This window comes from Solea solea, chromosome 1 (genome assembly GCF_958295425.1).
Source record: "Solea solea chromosome 1, fSolSol10.1, whole genome shotgun sequence".
Classification (NCBI taxonomy): domain Eukaryota; kingdom Metazoa; phylum Chordata; class Actinopteri; order Pleuronectiformes; family Soleidae; genus Solea; species Solea solea.
In genome coordinates, this window is record NC_081134.1 from 35002957 (window position 1) to 35019565 (window position 16609).

The window sequence follows — 16609 nt, forward strand, 5'->3', positions numbered from 1 at the left end:
CATTTGCATTTGTCTTTAAGTATATGATATTTGTCTTATTGTATCACATATTTTGTCTTGTATTCTATTATTTTTTTGTATTTGTCACTTGTTTACCTGTGACCCTTTTTGCTGCTGTAACAATTGAATTTTCATGCAGTGTGGAATCAATACTAATCCAATCTTTTACCAATTGTCGTTGAACTCCCTGGCTTAAAAAATTGCTTAACATGACCACATTCATTCTATTTCCCTACATTTCTACACCTATTCTGCTACAGCTCTGCTCTCTCTATCCATCTTACTTACTACACAAGTATTTGAATTGGTCGTGTTTTGACATTTTAATGGCCCCTAAAAGATTATGCCGAATTACTTTTTTTCCCCCTGGATGATTGGACGGGTCGGAACAGTGAGATTTATAAATGCCCAGGAAGCATATGCATGTGATTTACTTTTACAGTCTGAGGACATTTTTTGGAATGAAAGAGTGCACACACTGCTCTGCAGGGTTGTTATTATCAAAAATAATGTTTTATGCTTCAGCCTCTCCCTTTTTCTGCTTCAGGCATTACAACTCAGGCATATCAGTGGGGGCTGCTGACATGTACCTTCGAATCAACGAAAGCCACAACAACACCATCATATGGAGAACTTTATATGACCAGGGACCTCTTTGGCACCAGGTGACCGTGCAGCTGGGACGCATCACCCAGCCCTTCCAGATTGCTCTAGCTAAGATCAGCCTTGGTGTGTTTGATGGGTTCTCCGCCTTGGATGACATCACCTTCAAAAACTGTTCGATGCCTCTTGCAGTAGACAAGTGTCCCCCGCACACACATTTCCACTGCGTGCACACCAAAGCCTGTGTGGAGCACCTGCAGCTGTGTGACCTTGTGGACGACTGCGGAGATGGATCAGATGAGGAAGGATGTTGTGAGTGTCTCTTCTGTTCCACTTAGAGTTATTTAAGTCACAAGTTATTTAATTTCATTTCATGCACCAATATCGATGGTAAAATAGATAGAAACACAATCATACGACCCAAAATTCAATCGTACAAAACGAACTAACTAAAAAAACAGCATATAAACAACAACACACTTTGGGCAGGAAAAGCTTGCAACTGCCTGGAGTCCTAAGATGGGCGGGGCCATCTATAGGGATAACATGGTTGGAAATCCTCTAACTTATATGTAATGTAAATTAATATGTAACATTTGTGCTAAGCAAAAGGTCACCTTTCAGTGACGTTATCCACTTTACTGTCTATGATATTGTGACATGACCATGGAGGCTTTACATGGAGGCCACAATTGTATATGACAGCCATAACATCCAGGGAAAAACTCCTGTGAAACAGGAGGAAATTAATATTTGATAATATTAGTTAGTGAGTGTGTTGTCTTTTGTTTTGTGTATTTCTCACTAAGGGATCATCATTCATCACTCATTGCCATTTGCTGCAGATTCTTCCGCTCAAGCTCTCCCCCTTCAGACAGCAATTTCCATGATTTCATGCTTCTTCACCATGTCTTTTGTTATTGTTATTGCATTTAATGTTTTTGTTTGGTTATTTTTTGATGATGGGCCCACATACACGCATGAGGCCCCAAAACACCCCTGAGTTACTTTTCTCCACTGCAAAACAAAGTGATTTTTGTTATTCCAATCAAGGCCTTTGTTACTCAGTTGCGTGTACCATTCATTGTTGGATTATATTTTTTATTTGAAATACATTTTCTGTCATGTGTCACAGCTCCAGAGCTGCAGTGTAACTTCGAGCACGGGCTGTGCAGCTGGAAGCAGGAGCAGAGTGGAGGAGATGTGTTCGACTGGACTCGCATCCAAGGTCCCACTCCCTCAATAAACACAGGACCCTGGAAGGACCACACACTGGGCACCAGCCTAGGCCACTATCTCTACATCGAGTCATCTATCCCGCAAGAGTTTAAGGACACGGCGGTGTTACTGAGCCGAGTTTTCCAACCCACGCACCTGCAAGGCAAGGACCCTTCCAGGTCCCGCCACTACTGTGTTTTCCGCTTTCATTACCACATGTTTGGATCCCAGGTGTTCCGTCTGGCAGTGTACCTGAGGACCACAGCCACAGGACGTGGTCTCATGCTGTGGGTACGATATGGAGACCAAGGAAACTTATGGAACAGAAAGACTCTCTACCTCAACAGTGCTCGCCCTTTCCAGGTAAATAATACTGCTCTATTAAGTGATGCATGATGTGTATTTATTTATAAAAGAGGACACACTTAGTATTTGCTTCCACTCTGTGCTTTCTCCTGTTTTTTTTGTTTTTTTTATCATACATGGACAAGAATAGAAGACAATTTGACAGTTATTTGAATGTTGTGTCCAGGATTGTTCCCTCTCTGGAAGATAGTCTGTTATGTAAGACTGAATGAGTGGATTTAGCATCAGTAATCAAAAATAAGTTCAACAATAACCTTTAAGAAGACGTTAACTTATACAACATATATAATATAGTTGATATTTTACTTTTTGTCAAACAGTAACGATAAAAAAGAAGCAGCTTCACTTCTACCTGTATTGTAAACAAATGCCAGTGTCGCTGCTCACACATATTTCCCCTCTGCAATTTAATTTCCCTCCTCTCTCACGTCTGTAATTTTTAATTTCTGTTTATTAGTCAAAAATTTACCAAACAATACTTTTGTTTCTTCTGTTTTCCAACATGAAGCTGCCAGATCAGCAGTTCATATTGCTCCTGTGTTCAATAAACAGCGAGAAAGTGCAGAAGGACATTTACATAAATCCAAGCACATTTAATTTCCTGCACAGCAATTTATTTAAGGCCTGTAATAAGGAAACTGTGTCAATACAAACCTTTTTTCCCGCTATGCTTCTATCCATTTCTAACAAAAATGAATCAAAAGCACAATTACGTAGGCGGACATATGATAAACCAACTAGTCTTGAGTGTCTTGATTGGAACATTTCTGTACATCGTGAAAAGAAATTTCTTTCTGAATGGGCCATATCGGACTGGAGTATTTAGTTTGGCGTCTTAACAACACATTTTTCATTACAGTCAGGCTTTTACTTGTGTCCATGTAAACATATTGACAAGCGGTCAGAGCAGGACCAGAGAGCACCACCTCTTTTGTGGAGTTCTGGCTCCTTATTGGATGTTGTGTTGTGAGATACTAAGAGGGTTAGGGAGGGTTTATACTTAAAGACGGAGAAAACCATGCCACTGATCAATGATAGCTGTTGGAATATGGAGCTATTTAACATGATTTTTAACCGCTGTTTTAACGTAGTTAATTGAAAGCTCAATATTTCTACAAGATAGTGTGTGTATAATGTGGAAATTGTGAATTAAATGTTATTCCTACATTATTAATTTCATGTATTTAACACTACAATGTCCTCTGAGTCATGTGACACCCCTATCTCAGAGAAATGTGTGTTATGCCATCTTGAGTAGACTAACTGAAGATAGGACATGGATACTTGAGCCTCAGTTTTTTTGGCAGGCAATAAAAAAGCTAGTAAAAGAAAGGGTTTTGAGATTAGAGTGCACTTCAGCGATGCATGATGAAGCTCTGTTTATTAGCTTTACTGCTCGACATCGATCCCCCCAAGATATATGTTCTGCTGTCATTACTTATAAGTGAGTATGACTTGACAAGCCGTTAAAGACCTTTTCCTCCATTATGGCCTTGAAGAGGGAAGAGCTCTATTTGTCATAATAATTGACTGCAGAAGGAGTAAAAGTGAAAAAGATGAGATAAATTAAACTAAGACTCGGGCACATCCATTTGCTTGCACAGCGGTCCACGAAATGACAAAGCAAAAATGATTTAACATCAAGGTTGTCAGTTATACCAACATACTCCTGAATGTTTTTTCCACAGTAGCATTATCAGCAGATGTCATTGTCTTATACTGTAATACCTTTGGGGTTCAAGCTACTGTATTTTCCTGGAAAGTGAATATTGGAGTCTATTCTATCAAGATTTCCAGAGAAATATTTTCATGACTCATCTTAAGCAATAACCTTTTCAGTCAATGATTTGCTGCTTTAAAAAAAGAGCTCAGATAGAACTTAAAATTCAGGAGAGCAAGAAGAACTGCTGGCACGAAAATGCAGCGATAAAACACATTCAAACACTTTGGATGGCTCAGGTTGAAAAGTCTGTAGATAAAGTAAGAGTCAAGGTTGAGATAATTTGATCATGGGCAGAGGAGGGATAGTGATTATATTCGATAAAGGATGTTGAAGATGGAGCTGCTGGGCAGGAGGAAAAGAGGAAGACCATGAACACCTTTTCCTACAACTATAAATCAAATGTTTTCATGAACTCACTGAGTACCCTGGTTGTAATTGTAAGTAAGTTACATTTTTACACGTAAACGGTATAACTTGGAATTTTGTCCTTGACAAGATTTATTTCAGTGTTTCTTCATGTGGTCTCTTTAGATGGAAAAGTGAAAAAAACAAACAACTATGTGTTTTGAAATGAACTAGTACAACAAACTTAGGAAAGACCTGCCATATAAAAATACATTTGAGCACCTTGATCTTAAATTTTAAAGTCATCTTGTTGTTTTTGACCTTCCTTGTTACCAGATTTTGATTGAAGGTACCGTTGGAGATGATTTCAATGGAGACATTGCCATTGATGACCTCTCCTTCCTGGACTGTCTACCATATGAAGGTAAATGTGTTAAACATAACGCAAGAGACTGTTTTAATGCTCCGTTTTCTATTTCTCATTTGTGTTTTCTACCGTGTCCTGTGTTAGGAGAGCTCCCCACGGTGAATACCACTAACCCTACAGTGACCTCTCCACCTTCTACTGTCCTGCCTCACAGCTGCCCTGATGGAGAGTTTGTTTGTGGGACACACGGGGAGTGTGTTCCCCAGAGCAAAGAGTGTGACTTCAGAACTGACTGCTCTGATGGCTCCGATGAACTAAACTGTGGTAAAATGTCTTTTTCACTCTCGTTTCTGTTTTCCATTTTCCTTCACACATCACTGCTTTTTTTTAAATTTTCATTTCCCTTCTCATTTATGAATTTACCTCTATCTTTCTCCAGTGAAGGAACAATGTGACTTTGAAGGCAGTGACACTTGTGGTTGGAGGAGCATCCATCCCTCTTTGGTCCTAATCCATGAATTTCGCTGGTCCCCTGATCAAGGGGAGAGCATCCATGATGGAGAGCAATACGATCGGCCTGTTCATGACCACACACTGTGAGTACAGATAAATTGACTGATCAAATAATCTAAATAAGAAAAAAAAGGTCAAAGTAAAGTCAAAGTCCAGGCTCTTATATAATGATAATTTGACTGAATACATGTCACTGATAACATGGCTGCCAGCAGATTTTAGCCACTTAAAAAAGGTTTACCTAATGAAATCAACGTCTTCTTAAATCTAAAGTATCTTAAGAACGGGCTGGTCCATTTACCTCACCATTAGACAGCCTTGTTCAACTGGAAACTAAAGTGTGTGCATTACGGTGATTTTTCAACACCTCATACAACCTGAACTGTTGCTTTGAGGCTTCAGACTGGTGATTGGGTGAACAACACAGATGGATAGATGACTAGAGATGGATGGAGCTTAATAACTTGGTTCATAACAATGAGATTAAATTGGATTATCTTAAATCATAGCACGTATCTCACTTTCCCAAAAGCGATTATAAATGCAGAAGCTGAATTCAAGATTCATTATAATTAGTGTCTAATATGCATTTTGTTTTTTTTATTTCACTAAAAGCAAAGACACAAGAAAAGAATGGTGTGTGATTCTGACATTCTGTGTCAGGCCCATTTACAGCGGATTGACAGTTACCTGATTGTTCTTATCTCTCTTTTATTAGCTGGATGGTGAGAGCAGAAAATGGCGGTGCACTTTGACCACCACAGTTCAGCAAATATCTTCCCTCTGCCAGAATTGCAGACTTTATCTTCTTTCATAACCTCTCCATTTGGCCGCAACTCCTTCTTCCTCAGTCCTACAGCAGCCAGGATTGGCTATTGATCGATAAGAGCTGAGTGAAATGGAGAGGGAAGAGGCTGTGTCTTATTCAACCCAAGCAAAGCTACACCGGCTCTGTGAATTAAATAAAAACAGATGCTCGCAGGCTTCTTGAAATAGGAATGTTCATGTGGAAGAATATTTATAAAAGCCAATCAAGCTAATGACATGTTTTAATCCTCTTAAACCATGACTCACATCGCATATAGTGATGCAGTTTTTCATATCGTTCCTGTGATAGAGGCAGTCCTGAGGGTTGGTACATGTATGCAGACAGTTCAAATGGTGGCTATGGTCAAACCGCTGACCTTCTCACTCCCATCATCTCCTCCACTGGGCCTCATTGCACACTCATCTTCTGGTACCACATGAGTGGATTCACTGTGGGCTCACTGCAGGTGAGGAGAGCAGCCGTATGCTCGTACGGGAGAATCACAGTCACTTCACTCTCGTGTCTCATCAGAAGTGAGTCATTATATTCATGACTTTTTTCCCCCACTACCTACAGGTGCTGCTAATGCACGGAAATGTCACTCATGAGGTCTGGTCTCAGACTGGTAACCAAGGCAACAAATGGAGACGAGGAGAGGTTTTTCTGGGGTTATCAAACAACTTCCAGGTCTGTAAATTATTTTTGTTCTTTAGGAATACTTAGAATTAATTTTGCTCCAACGCCACACCCTCTTTACTAATGTGTATCTATATGAAGTCAAACATCTGCTCTCTCAAATGAACAAATAACCATTAGAGAGACTAATGATCAATTCATTATAAATGATTTTTATAACGCTTCGTATCTTCATAGGATTTAGTGTTTTCTTTTCTGTTGAAATTGTTTGGAAGCCAAATGTTTCATGACCCGGGGATTTATTACTTTGATTTATCTGATATTTTATTTATTATGTGAACTTTCATTTTCCCGAGTTTTGTTTTTGTCCTGAAGCTAATGGAGTCTTATTGTGTAGGTTCGTATTTTCTTGGCTTAACTTCCTGTTTTATTTTGTATTCACACTTGTTCGCCTTTCTCTTACTTCCTGATTCTCTTTCTCGTTAGTTGATTACGTTCATCTGTGTTACATCGCTTACACCTGTTTCTTGTTTCCTGTTACTCGCCGCCAGATTGTCTCTTTTTCTTCCTTGTGATCACCCTGTGAGTTTTTGATCTTTCTTGTAAGTCTTTGACTTTTCCTTTATATCTTTTGTTTTGGATTATTTTGTTGTGTTGCTGCCTTTGGTTTTCTTTACCCTTCAAGCTTTTTTAACCTGGACTTAAGTCATGTATCTGCATTTGTGTATGACATTGCAATGTTACAAATGGATGCTTTTATCTGCAAAATTTACTCCAGAAATAAGTTTTTCCCTAGGAATTAACTAAAATACACATACATATACATACCCTACTGCATTGCCTTCTTCTAAAATGAACCCACACAGTGTTAGTCCCTCAACACAAATCATTCATATCTTCATACATCTTCTGTATTGTTCAGTATGATTTTATTCTAGGGCATAATGTGTGTGGCCCACAGTTCAGAGGTGTCTTGCTACCCAAAATTAAAAAAATGTCCATTGTCCATTGAAATAGCCCAAAATGAGTTTATCAGGAAAGATAATTAAAAAATGATGGAAGATGCTGTGACACCCCTGATTATCAGGAAACCAATGTATTGCTTTTTCCTGGCAGCGGAATCATCATAAATAAATAATTATTAATTAAAAAAGGAAGGGTAGCATGAGTAACATAAAAAAATCCAACTCATTATCGAGGCTGGAAAATGGTATATTTTCATCAGACAATAGCATTCTTTCATGCGACTCTCTTTGCCACATAATCAGCCACATTATTCACGTTACACAGGACTCTCTGTGACAAGTTCTCCACTAACCCAAATGATTGACCTTTTATAGTTTATTTAAATGTGAGAAGCATATTTGTCATGATGTGTATTCCCTGGAGTCAGTAGTGTCATAATCACAATAACACACATGATTCAGAGTGACATTCAGGTTCTACTGAAGCACAGCCTCTCCGATGGCTGTGCTCAGCAGTTTAATTGGCCTAATTTTAAACATGGCAGACTAAATTGGACAGGCAGACCTGATAATCAAGAATGGATTGATTGAGTCTAATCCAGTTTAATGAGTCTTAACTTGGTGTGTGACAGTAATCGGAGTTGCAATCCCTGCACTGTGTGTGTGTGTGTGTGTGTGTTCCTAATGACCAGGAATAACCTCAGCAGTCAGAGAACCCAAGTCTGTTCAGGTGATTCGATTTCTCCTCAGCTGTCTGCCTTAAGACCCAGACGATCATGACTGATTGGGAAAAGAAGTGTGTTTGGAGTCTGATTATGTTAAACATCAACCCTGCTGTCTAATAATCTGATTATGTGTACATGACAGACCGGACTAGGAGTTGATTACAGGTTTCTCGTCCTTCATCAGGTGGTTTTCAGAGCTAAGCGAGGCATCAGTTACATGGGAGATGTGGTGATAGATGACGTCAGCTTCCTGCACTGTTCCCCTCCACTTACTTCAGATCAGCCGTGTACACCTGAGCAGTACGCCTGTGCAAACGGCCACTGCATCCCTCAGGACGACCTTTGTGACTTCATTAACCACTGCGGGGACAACTCTGATGAGGACCCCTACATCTGCAGTAAGGGCCCCTGTTGTAGTCGCAGTGCTGAGAGATTAAATTCTCCATCAAGTAGAGGCCTGATGTGATTTCTTAATTTTTATCGCTGTCTTGCAGAGGGCTTTAGTGGACGCTGCAGTTTTGAATTTGATCTTTGTTCCTGGCGCCAGAGTCGAGGGGATGACTTTGACTGGCTCATCAAAGCGGGCAGCACTCCGACAGTTGGCACCGGGCCGTCCAGTGACCACACCCTAAGAGACCCCTCAGGGCACTACCTCTACCTTGAAAGCTCTTTTCCACACTCAGTCGGACACATAGCCCGTATATCTGGACCCATGCTAAGCCACAGGAGCTCACAGTGCAAGGTGAGATTAAGTGACGGTCAGAGGTAATAAAATCTTCCGGGTAGCACCTATAAAGTTTACAGGTTAACATAATATATGATTTTGTTTTTGCTAACTACACATTTATCCAGTTTGATACATATTTTTTTTAAGTGATTCCGACCTGTATCCGAAGGTAAGAGCTAAAGAGCGGCTGTAACTAGGAAGAAACACTCCCCAGCCACTTTATTAGGTACAAAAGACACCTAATAAAGTGGCTTTTTCTCAAAATCCATCCTTTAGGAAACAGTGAGAAATTAATGTTAAAGTATGACCTAAATTAAAAAAAACAATTAGATCTTACAAAGGTGATGATGATTTATGCTGAACTACAGTATATATACACATACTTAAATGGATTTTTAATGTCTTTCTTTGTATTGGTTTCAAATGTTGACAGAATTCATATAAGAGATGTGCCCTGAAAAGACACTGGGAAGTTGATATGTTAATGTTCATTGTGTCAGTGTCGGTGTGTGCGGGCGCACGCTTGTGTGCGTGTGTCCTCCTAGCCGTCAGCCTGATGCTCCACAGGGAAGGCTCTCTTGATTGACTGCTCTGTTTGCTCTGTGCCTCATGTCTGTCTTATCACACCCCTAACCTGTCAATCAATCATGCAGTCAGCAAAAAAAAAAAAGGGGCACCAATTAAAGGGGAGGAAGGGCTGTGGGGGTAGTAGAGAAGTGGAGAAGGACACAAAGTCTTTCTACTGAGATGAAGGGTGTTGTACATGAGCAACGTGAAGACGCATCACTGTGCTGCATAATGGAGATAAACTCTCTCTCAGGACAAGGGCAGAATAGAAAAGAAGTGCATCCATCAAGTGATTAACAATAAATGAAAATGTAAAATAGTTCATGTAATAGAAAATAGAAGGGACATATTTTATATCGCAATGTGGCTAAAAAGTAACCCAGTATCACTGTAAGAATAACTTTCTCACTTTCTGTCCTTTGTTCAGATGCGTTTCTACATTCACATGTCCGGCGACGGCATCGGGACGCTCAGCGTCTTCAGGAAAACTGAAGGGAATCTCCATCTTCTACTGAACCTGACGGGAGACCAGGGCAACTACTGGCAGATGAGGGAAATCCCTCTGAGCCACACCACAGACTTCCAGGTCACGTTTGAGGGCAAAGTGGGCCACAGCTCGAAGGGTGACGTCTGCTTGGATGACATCACGTTCTCTCCTGGATGTCTGCTTACCTCCTCTGCTGGATTTGAGGAAAACACTCCTGCAACTCCTGCAGGTATACACTCATCTCAGTAGACAGTATATTCATCTTATGAAGGTGTTTCCTATATTTTATGGACTGAAGAACGTATTGTGATTAACTCTGAGCCGCCGGAAGTATTTGCATTGATCCCAGCACAGTTATTATCACCTTACACATTACCACTAACCTTCTCTCTCTTCAATACTTTGCTTTTCATCAAGTCACCAGTTTAATTAGCTTCTTTTGTTTATATTCACATAGTTAAATGAATAACATTCTCACCACTATTCATCCAGATAGGAGAGGAAAATCTTTTTTTTCCCCAGCTTTTATTCGATTATTTCAAAGAGCTTTGACTGCGTTAGTTGTGCTCTACCCTTTAATGCTCTTTTATGTCTGTAAGTATTAGCAATGACCTTTAACGTCAATCTGTGAACATAAAACGTCTAGTTATCTGGATTTTACTGTTTAATTGAATATGTGATAAAAAAGTAAATATCTATGATATTAAGGTTAGATTCTTAAAATATTTGGGCACATGTATTAACCGCTGACCAGCTTTATCATAGCATCAGGTTTCAGCTGGCGTTTTGTCGAGATACAGTATGAGAGTGGTGTTAACTGTTTCTAAACTAATGTTCTAGTTATTGCAGTTATAACTGAGCCATTTCCTGACTGTCTCTTAAAATTGGATGCTGGAGAAAAGAGTGCATTTTTCATCTGAAGGGATGAGAAACTCTGTGGCTCCTGCTCCCTGTCATTATGAGCTGAATTAGTTTGTCTTGATCGGCAGCATGATGTACATCATTTTCCTCACAAACGCCTCTTGCCATTAACTTGGTCCACTGTCTCATTGTGTGACTGCCTCTGTCTGTATTTGTGCTTTCAGAGAATTTATTCTTAGGGAGCGGGAGAATTAATGAGTCACTGAGGAGCTCTGCAGATTTGCGGTCTCACCGAGATCTAACGCAAGGCTGAATGCTGATGATACCTTCGTGTTAGTGCTGTTAATTACACTTATCATCTTATTCTCATTCTCTTCTGTTGCCTGTACTAATACTCTGGAGGTTTTAGAGGATACGTGGATGGTTTATGATGAGGAGCAATTACACCACAGACCACTGAAACAGGTTTTCTCATGTACTCAAACTACTATGTAGCCATTACTTTTTGGGCATGTTTCAAGGTGATGATTCTGCATAAAGTACATTTAAACAGTGTCTTTGGATCCCATTAAAGATGTTATATTTATAATATATCACATGTCCACATTAGAATATCTAACACGTATGAGAGTAGTGTTTTTAATTTAAAAAACGAAACAGTAAAATGTCATCAAAAATAGGTATTTTGTTATTGTTCCGATTGAGAGACTCCTAGTGGCAGAAATGACATATTAATAATAAACACATTTGTTAATGTTGTAAACCCTCAAAACCAAACTTAGCCCTCAGAATTTCCACAAATATTCATAATGAGATTTTTCTTTTTACTGTACAATTGTTGTAATTTGATCACTAGAGGGCACTGTGATGTTCAGGGTGACTGACCAGCTTGTGTACATCAGGAATGGATTTCTAGGGGGGGAGGGTTACATTATGCACAATTGAAGCCCAACATACACAAGTTATGTATATGAAACAATGAGAACAAATTAATGAGTCCTTAAGAGCTACATGAGGCTGCTTTTGGAAAAGTGACACTGTATATTTTTAGCTTCAAACGTTCACTTCAGCTTCATCTGTGTGCGCCACAGTGAGCAGTTGGCAGGGAGCTGCCTTGGTTTCACAGTTGGGAGTCGTGGCTTCCTGGCTTTCTATGTGCCTTTGTTGGGGCACATTGCTTCTGGTCCTGTGCCTCTGAAGAGAAACAAAGGTTTAGGAGGGATGTATACCCCTTTCCCTTCTTTAATTACAGGGACCACCCCTCTTTATTACGCCTCATGTACCTCTCTAACACTGGCCCTGCTGGAATGCCTGGCACCGAAAAGAAGCAGATTCCATCTCCTTCCAGCACCAATACCCTTCGATACACTGATTAGGGCTGAAAGCTGCATGTTCTTTTGTCTTTCTAAGCTTCTTATAGAGACCCGGATGCTGCATGGAGATGGACTTTACTCTCCTGAGTTGCCTTCCTTTGCTCTAAAGTTAATACTGAGCTGGTCTCAACAGTATATCATTAACGATAGCTTGACATTAGATGAAGCAGATTTATTTGCTTTCATGTTAGTTAGATGTCTTTCAGATACTATGCAGGTCAAGTTATTCGAAACAAGAGGAAACAGTGTTTAAACGGTCAAGGAGTTACAAATACTACCACCTACCTGCATTTCTTAAGATAAGATAAATGGTAATCATGCGTTATATCACCCTGAAATGTAGAAATGTGTGTAATCAGAATCTATATTTTCATATTAATTTCATGTTCAACATTTTATTAATCTGTGAATAAGTTGTAAATTGTGTATTTCTTAAACTCCTCCTTTGATATGAATCCCTGGAGTCCTTTCCCTCTTCACTTACTAAAAAGTGTCGGCACGTTTGCCACCAGCCACAACATCAATCCACCTCGTCCTGACAGACACAGTGACAGACCAAGCCACAAATGGTCTGATTGATATTTTATGGCTGTGTCTTTCTTTTTTTTTTTCCAGGCTCTTGTCCTTCAGGCTTCCTGCAGTGTGAAAATGGCCAATGTTTCACTGCAGGGCAGAGTTGTGACTTTGCAGAGGACTGTGGCGATGGTACCGATGAAAAGGACTGTGGGACTTCCTGCTCCTTTGAGAATGGTCGCTGTGGCTGGAAGAGCTCCCTGGCGGATAATTTCGATTGGACGCTCGGGACTGGATCGGTCCAAAGCATACGGCCTCCATATGACCACACGTTAATGGATGAAAACGGTATGCAATCAAAAGTGCACTTTTAATTGTGGGTAGTTTGTACAACCAGGGAATAAAACTGAGCTGTTGTGGAGCTCCACAATTATTAATTCATGCACTTAATTACCCACTTAAATGTGTCATGTATGGCAGATGAGCCTTTAGTGAGTATGGTAAAATCATTTTTTTATGCCTAAACAGCTACGTAGTCAGAAATACAACTGAAAAGCAAGCACTTATTGTTCACAGAGGCGCCAAACAAATTAATGTTAAATACAATATTAATCAATAATAATTAAAGCCATTATGTGTATATGTTGAACCTGGTGCAAGTGGTTTCCCACACAGCAGCAGGAAAGGGAAATGTAGTCATCCTTGTTGCCTACGGTTCGTCAATCAGCTCATTGTTTCTGCTTCTTCCTATTCATCTCACTTAAGAAATCTTTTTCTTTTTTTTTCCTCCGCTGCCAAATGCACAGTCCAATCACAATAATAAGGCACTCTATTTTTTTGCCAATTCATTTTGTCTAATGTAAAACAGCAATGGCAGGAAATGATCCGTTTGCAGAAGCAGGAACACAATGCAGCTCTGCTTCAGTGAGGCTAATGTGAATTAGATTAAATCAAAAGCCATAACATATTACATGTAAGCCTTGTTTGATGTTTATTTCCTTTTGCATATTAAGGAAACTTAAATCAAGAGTGGGAAATGATAGACTTGGCTTCTAACATACAATAATTACTGAATGGAAATACATGTATTGGTTGTTGCTGAAAAACAGTTTTATATTTCTAAAATCTATACTTTTATCAGTCAAGCTACAGTTATAGCTGGACAATGAGGCATACTATGAGTATTCCTACTATTCGTGAACCTTAAAATATTTAATTCTCGGAGCTGGCTCATTCATAAACTCCTCATCAGGGAACTGGGAACTGTGGCACAGGCACAGAGGGTCAAGGTCAACTTTAGTCCAACTGAACATGCAGTATTGATTAACTCCCATTTGCAATATCTGGGTGTGTTTGTTGGATTTTGAGAATTTAAATTTAGTACAATTTCAATGTCAGTAACATGCATTTTAAGTCACACTAACACAGTCATTTGCTTTTTTCTAACGTCATGTAAACGCACTGACTGATAAGTTAATCATTTTAATTGTCTTTGTATTCAGCCATTTTCCCAAGCCGTCTCCACAGTGTCATAAGGCAGTTGCACAAGTAAGGAGACATTCTTTCACTCATTGGATATCACTTTAACCTCCACATGATGGTCACAGGGCTGCTGGAGCTAATCCCAGCTGAAAGGCGGGGGACAACATGGAAAGGTCGCCAGTCTGTCACAGGGCCAACACACAGAGACGAACAACCATTTAGTCTCACACTCACACTGACAGTCAATTTAGAGTGTCCGATGTAAGAGAAAACGGAAGAACCTGGAGAAAACACACATGCATTCTCACAAGGGGAGAACATACAAACTCTCTGGGTCACAAACCTGGGTTAGGAGACATGTCTGAGATGACTCTATGACCTCTGACCCTCACTCTTCCACCACACCGGTTTAATTTGTCACTGGCTTCGGGAGCTTAATCGTACACATCAATCTCACCCTCTCCCTCAGTGTTGCCCTTTCCCTCAATCACATCGTGTCTTTATCTCCACAGGTCATTTCGTCTATCTGGAAGCTACACCAGTGGGACTCAAAGGTGATAAAGCTCACATCCGAAGCTCCATTTGGAAGGAGTCTAGTGCCGTCTGCAAGCTTGCTTTCTGGTACTACATTTCCCACAAGGCATCAGGCACCATCCGACTGCTGATCAAGGTAAACCACTGAGAGAGCATGTTTAAAGGATGAAGATAAAGAATTATGAATCTATCTGAGGTTTGCCCATGATGCTTTATTAAATGAACTATGGTCGACCCTCAGCCATTCATCTAGCATGGCTACCATGGTTACACATAAATAATGCAGACAGTAGTTGCGTCGTATTGGCGTTACTCTCTTGTGGTCTCGGTGATCTGATAAAAAGAAAGTTTGAGCTGTCAGTCTCTCCACCAGTGTTTGATATATCGAGCATCTGTTTGATGCTGATGAGGAGCTGAGTGATGAGGATCATGAACCTTCGGCCCAGAGCAGCTCCTCCCCACCATCTGGTAAAAAACTCATCAGCCACTGCATTGCAGCTAGTCACTGGTTTGTGGCTGACCAGTGTACACAAGCTACCAAATGTTATGGCTTGATCTTGCTTGTGAGTAAAGTCAAGACATGTTTATTTATGTAGCACGTTAAAAACAACAGGATTTGAATCAAACGGCTTTACAGGACAAAGCATTACACAAGACAAGAAATAAGATAAAATAACATAAAGACAGCGACATACAATCAGAATAGGTGTTAAAACTGTAGTATGTAACATAAATATGAACACATGTCTGTTATAATCAAACTGTCGTCAGCTGACATCACAGAACGCTGATGAAGCGCACCAGCTTGACATGACTCTCTATCTATCTCATCATAGCAGTGTTTAGATCTCCTGTTACCCAGCGACTTTACTGGGCTGCACACAGGAAGCGATTTATTTTATATCAAGACAGGGGGAAGCAAAAGCAACATAGAGCAAGTAAAGCAACGGTGGCAAACAATGACTGACAACACAGAGAAAAAAACTTTAAGAAGTGAACTGTACTGTTTTAAAAAGCAGAACAATTCAGCAGTTTTTCAGCAGTTTCACAGGATAAGCCCTTCTTGCCCCCACCTGCTCGTGCGCAGTTGGTACATACACAGAAACGCTCCCTCAGGTCTGGTAGTTTTGCTTGACAGAACCTGTTTTCAGACGAAGGACGCATCACACAAATAGTGCTTCGTCTTTTCTATTCACAAAGACTAAACAGAGGCATGATGATAACATCAAAATCAAACCAAAAATCAACTAAATTCATGCACTGCAGCTTTAAGCCATCTTGTTTCAAACATGCACCGTTGACTTTTTGGGATTCAGATTTTTGCTGGCTGCTCTTCTGCCATTACTGTTCAGCTACCTTCTGTCAGTTCTCTGTTTACTCTCAACTCCATTTAATTCAGAATCGTTCAGAGGCGTGAATGTGGATTCAAATCTGTGTCACATTCTCGCATGTTAGTGTGTCCTTGTGTGCAAATCAGGTCAGCGAGTTATTTAAATTCTACAAACTGCTTTGTTTTTTTCCTTAAACAGCAAGTTGCACCCTGCCTCGTAAAGATTTGCATATCATTCCACTGAGGATGGTACACGCTGCAGCAACCTCTGTCCTGACCTCATGTTGTTCAGGAGATTAAAGGTCTGCCAGTGATTCAAAACATAATCAATTATTGTCTAAAACCTTTATTCTTGTTAACACAGATAGTTTGACTATGAATATGGGTTCAGCAGGGTTTATTTTGAGTAGATTTCCTCTGGTAACAAATATTTCATTGGTTAAAAACAAAAAAAATGTCCTCACTT

General features: G+C 40.0%; 1 protein-coding gene across 1 annotated transcript in view; it reads left to right on the top strand.

The window, feature by feature from the left end:
- The window catches only part of malrd1 (MAM and LDL receptor class A domain containing 1), a 42127-nt gene that overhangs the window by 7631 nt on the left and 17887 nt on the right, over nt 1-16609 (top strand). The window contains exons 9-20 of the mRNA XM_058626715.1: nt 548-915; nt 1739-2184; nt 4592-4679; nt 4767-4946; nt 5062-5218; nt 6253-6409; nt 6520-6630; nt 8454-8667; nt 8764-9011; nt 9991-10279; nt 12900-13145; nt 14792-14949. Of these exons, the coding sequence (XP_058482698.1) occupies nt 548-915; nt 1739-2184; nt 4592-4679; nt 4767-4946; nt 5062-5218; nt 6253-6409; nt 6520-6630; nt 8454-8667; nt 8764-9011; nt 9991-10279; nt 12900-13145; nt 14792-14949 (2662 nt within the window). The remainder of the gene's footprint in view (nt 1-547; nt 916-1738; nt 2185-4591; nt 4680-4766; nt 4947-5061; nt 5219-6252; nt 6410-6519; nt 6631-8453; nt 8668-8763; nt 9012-9990; nt 10280-12899; nt 13146-14791; nt 14950-16609) is intronic.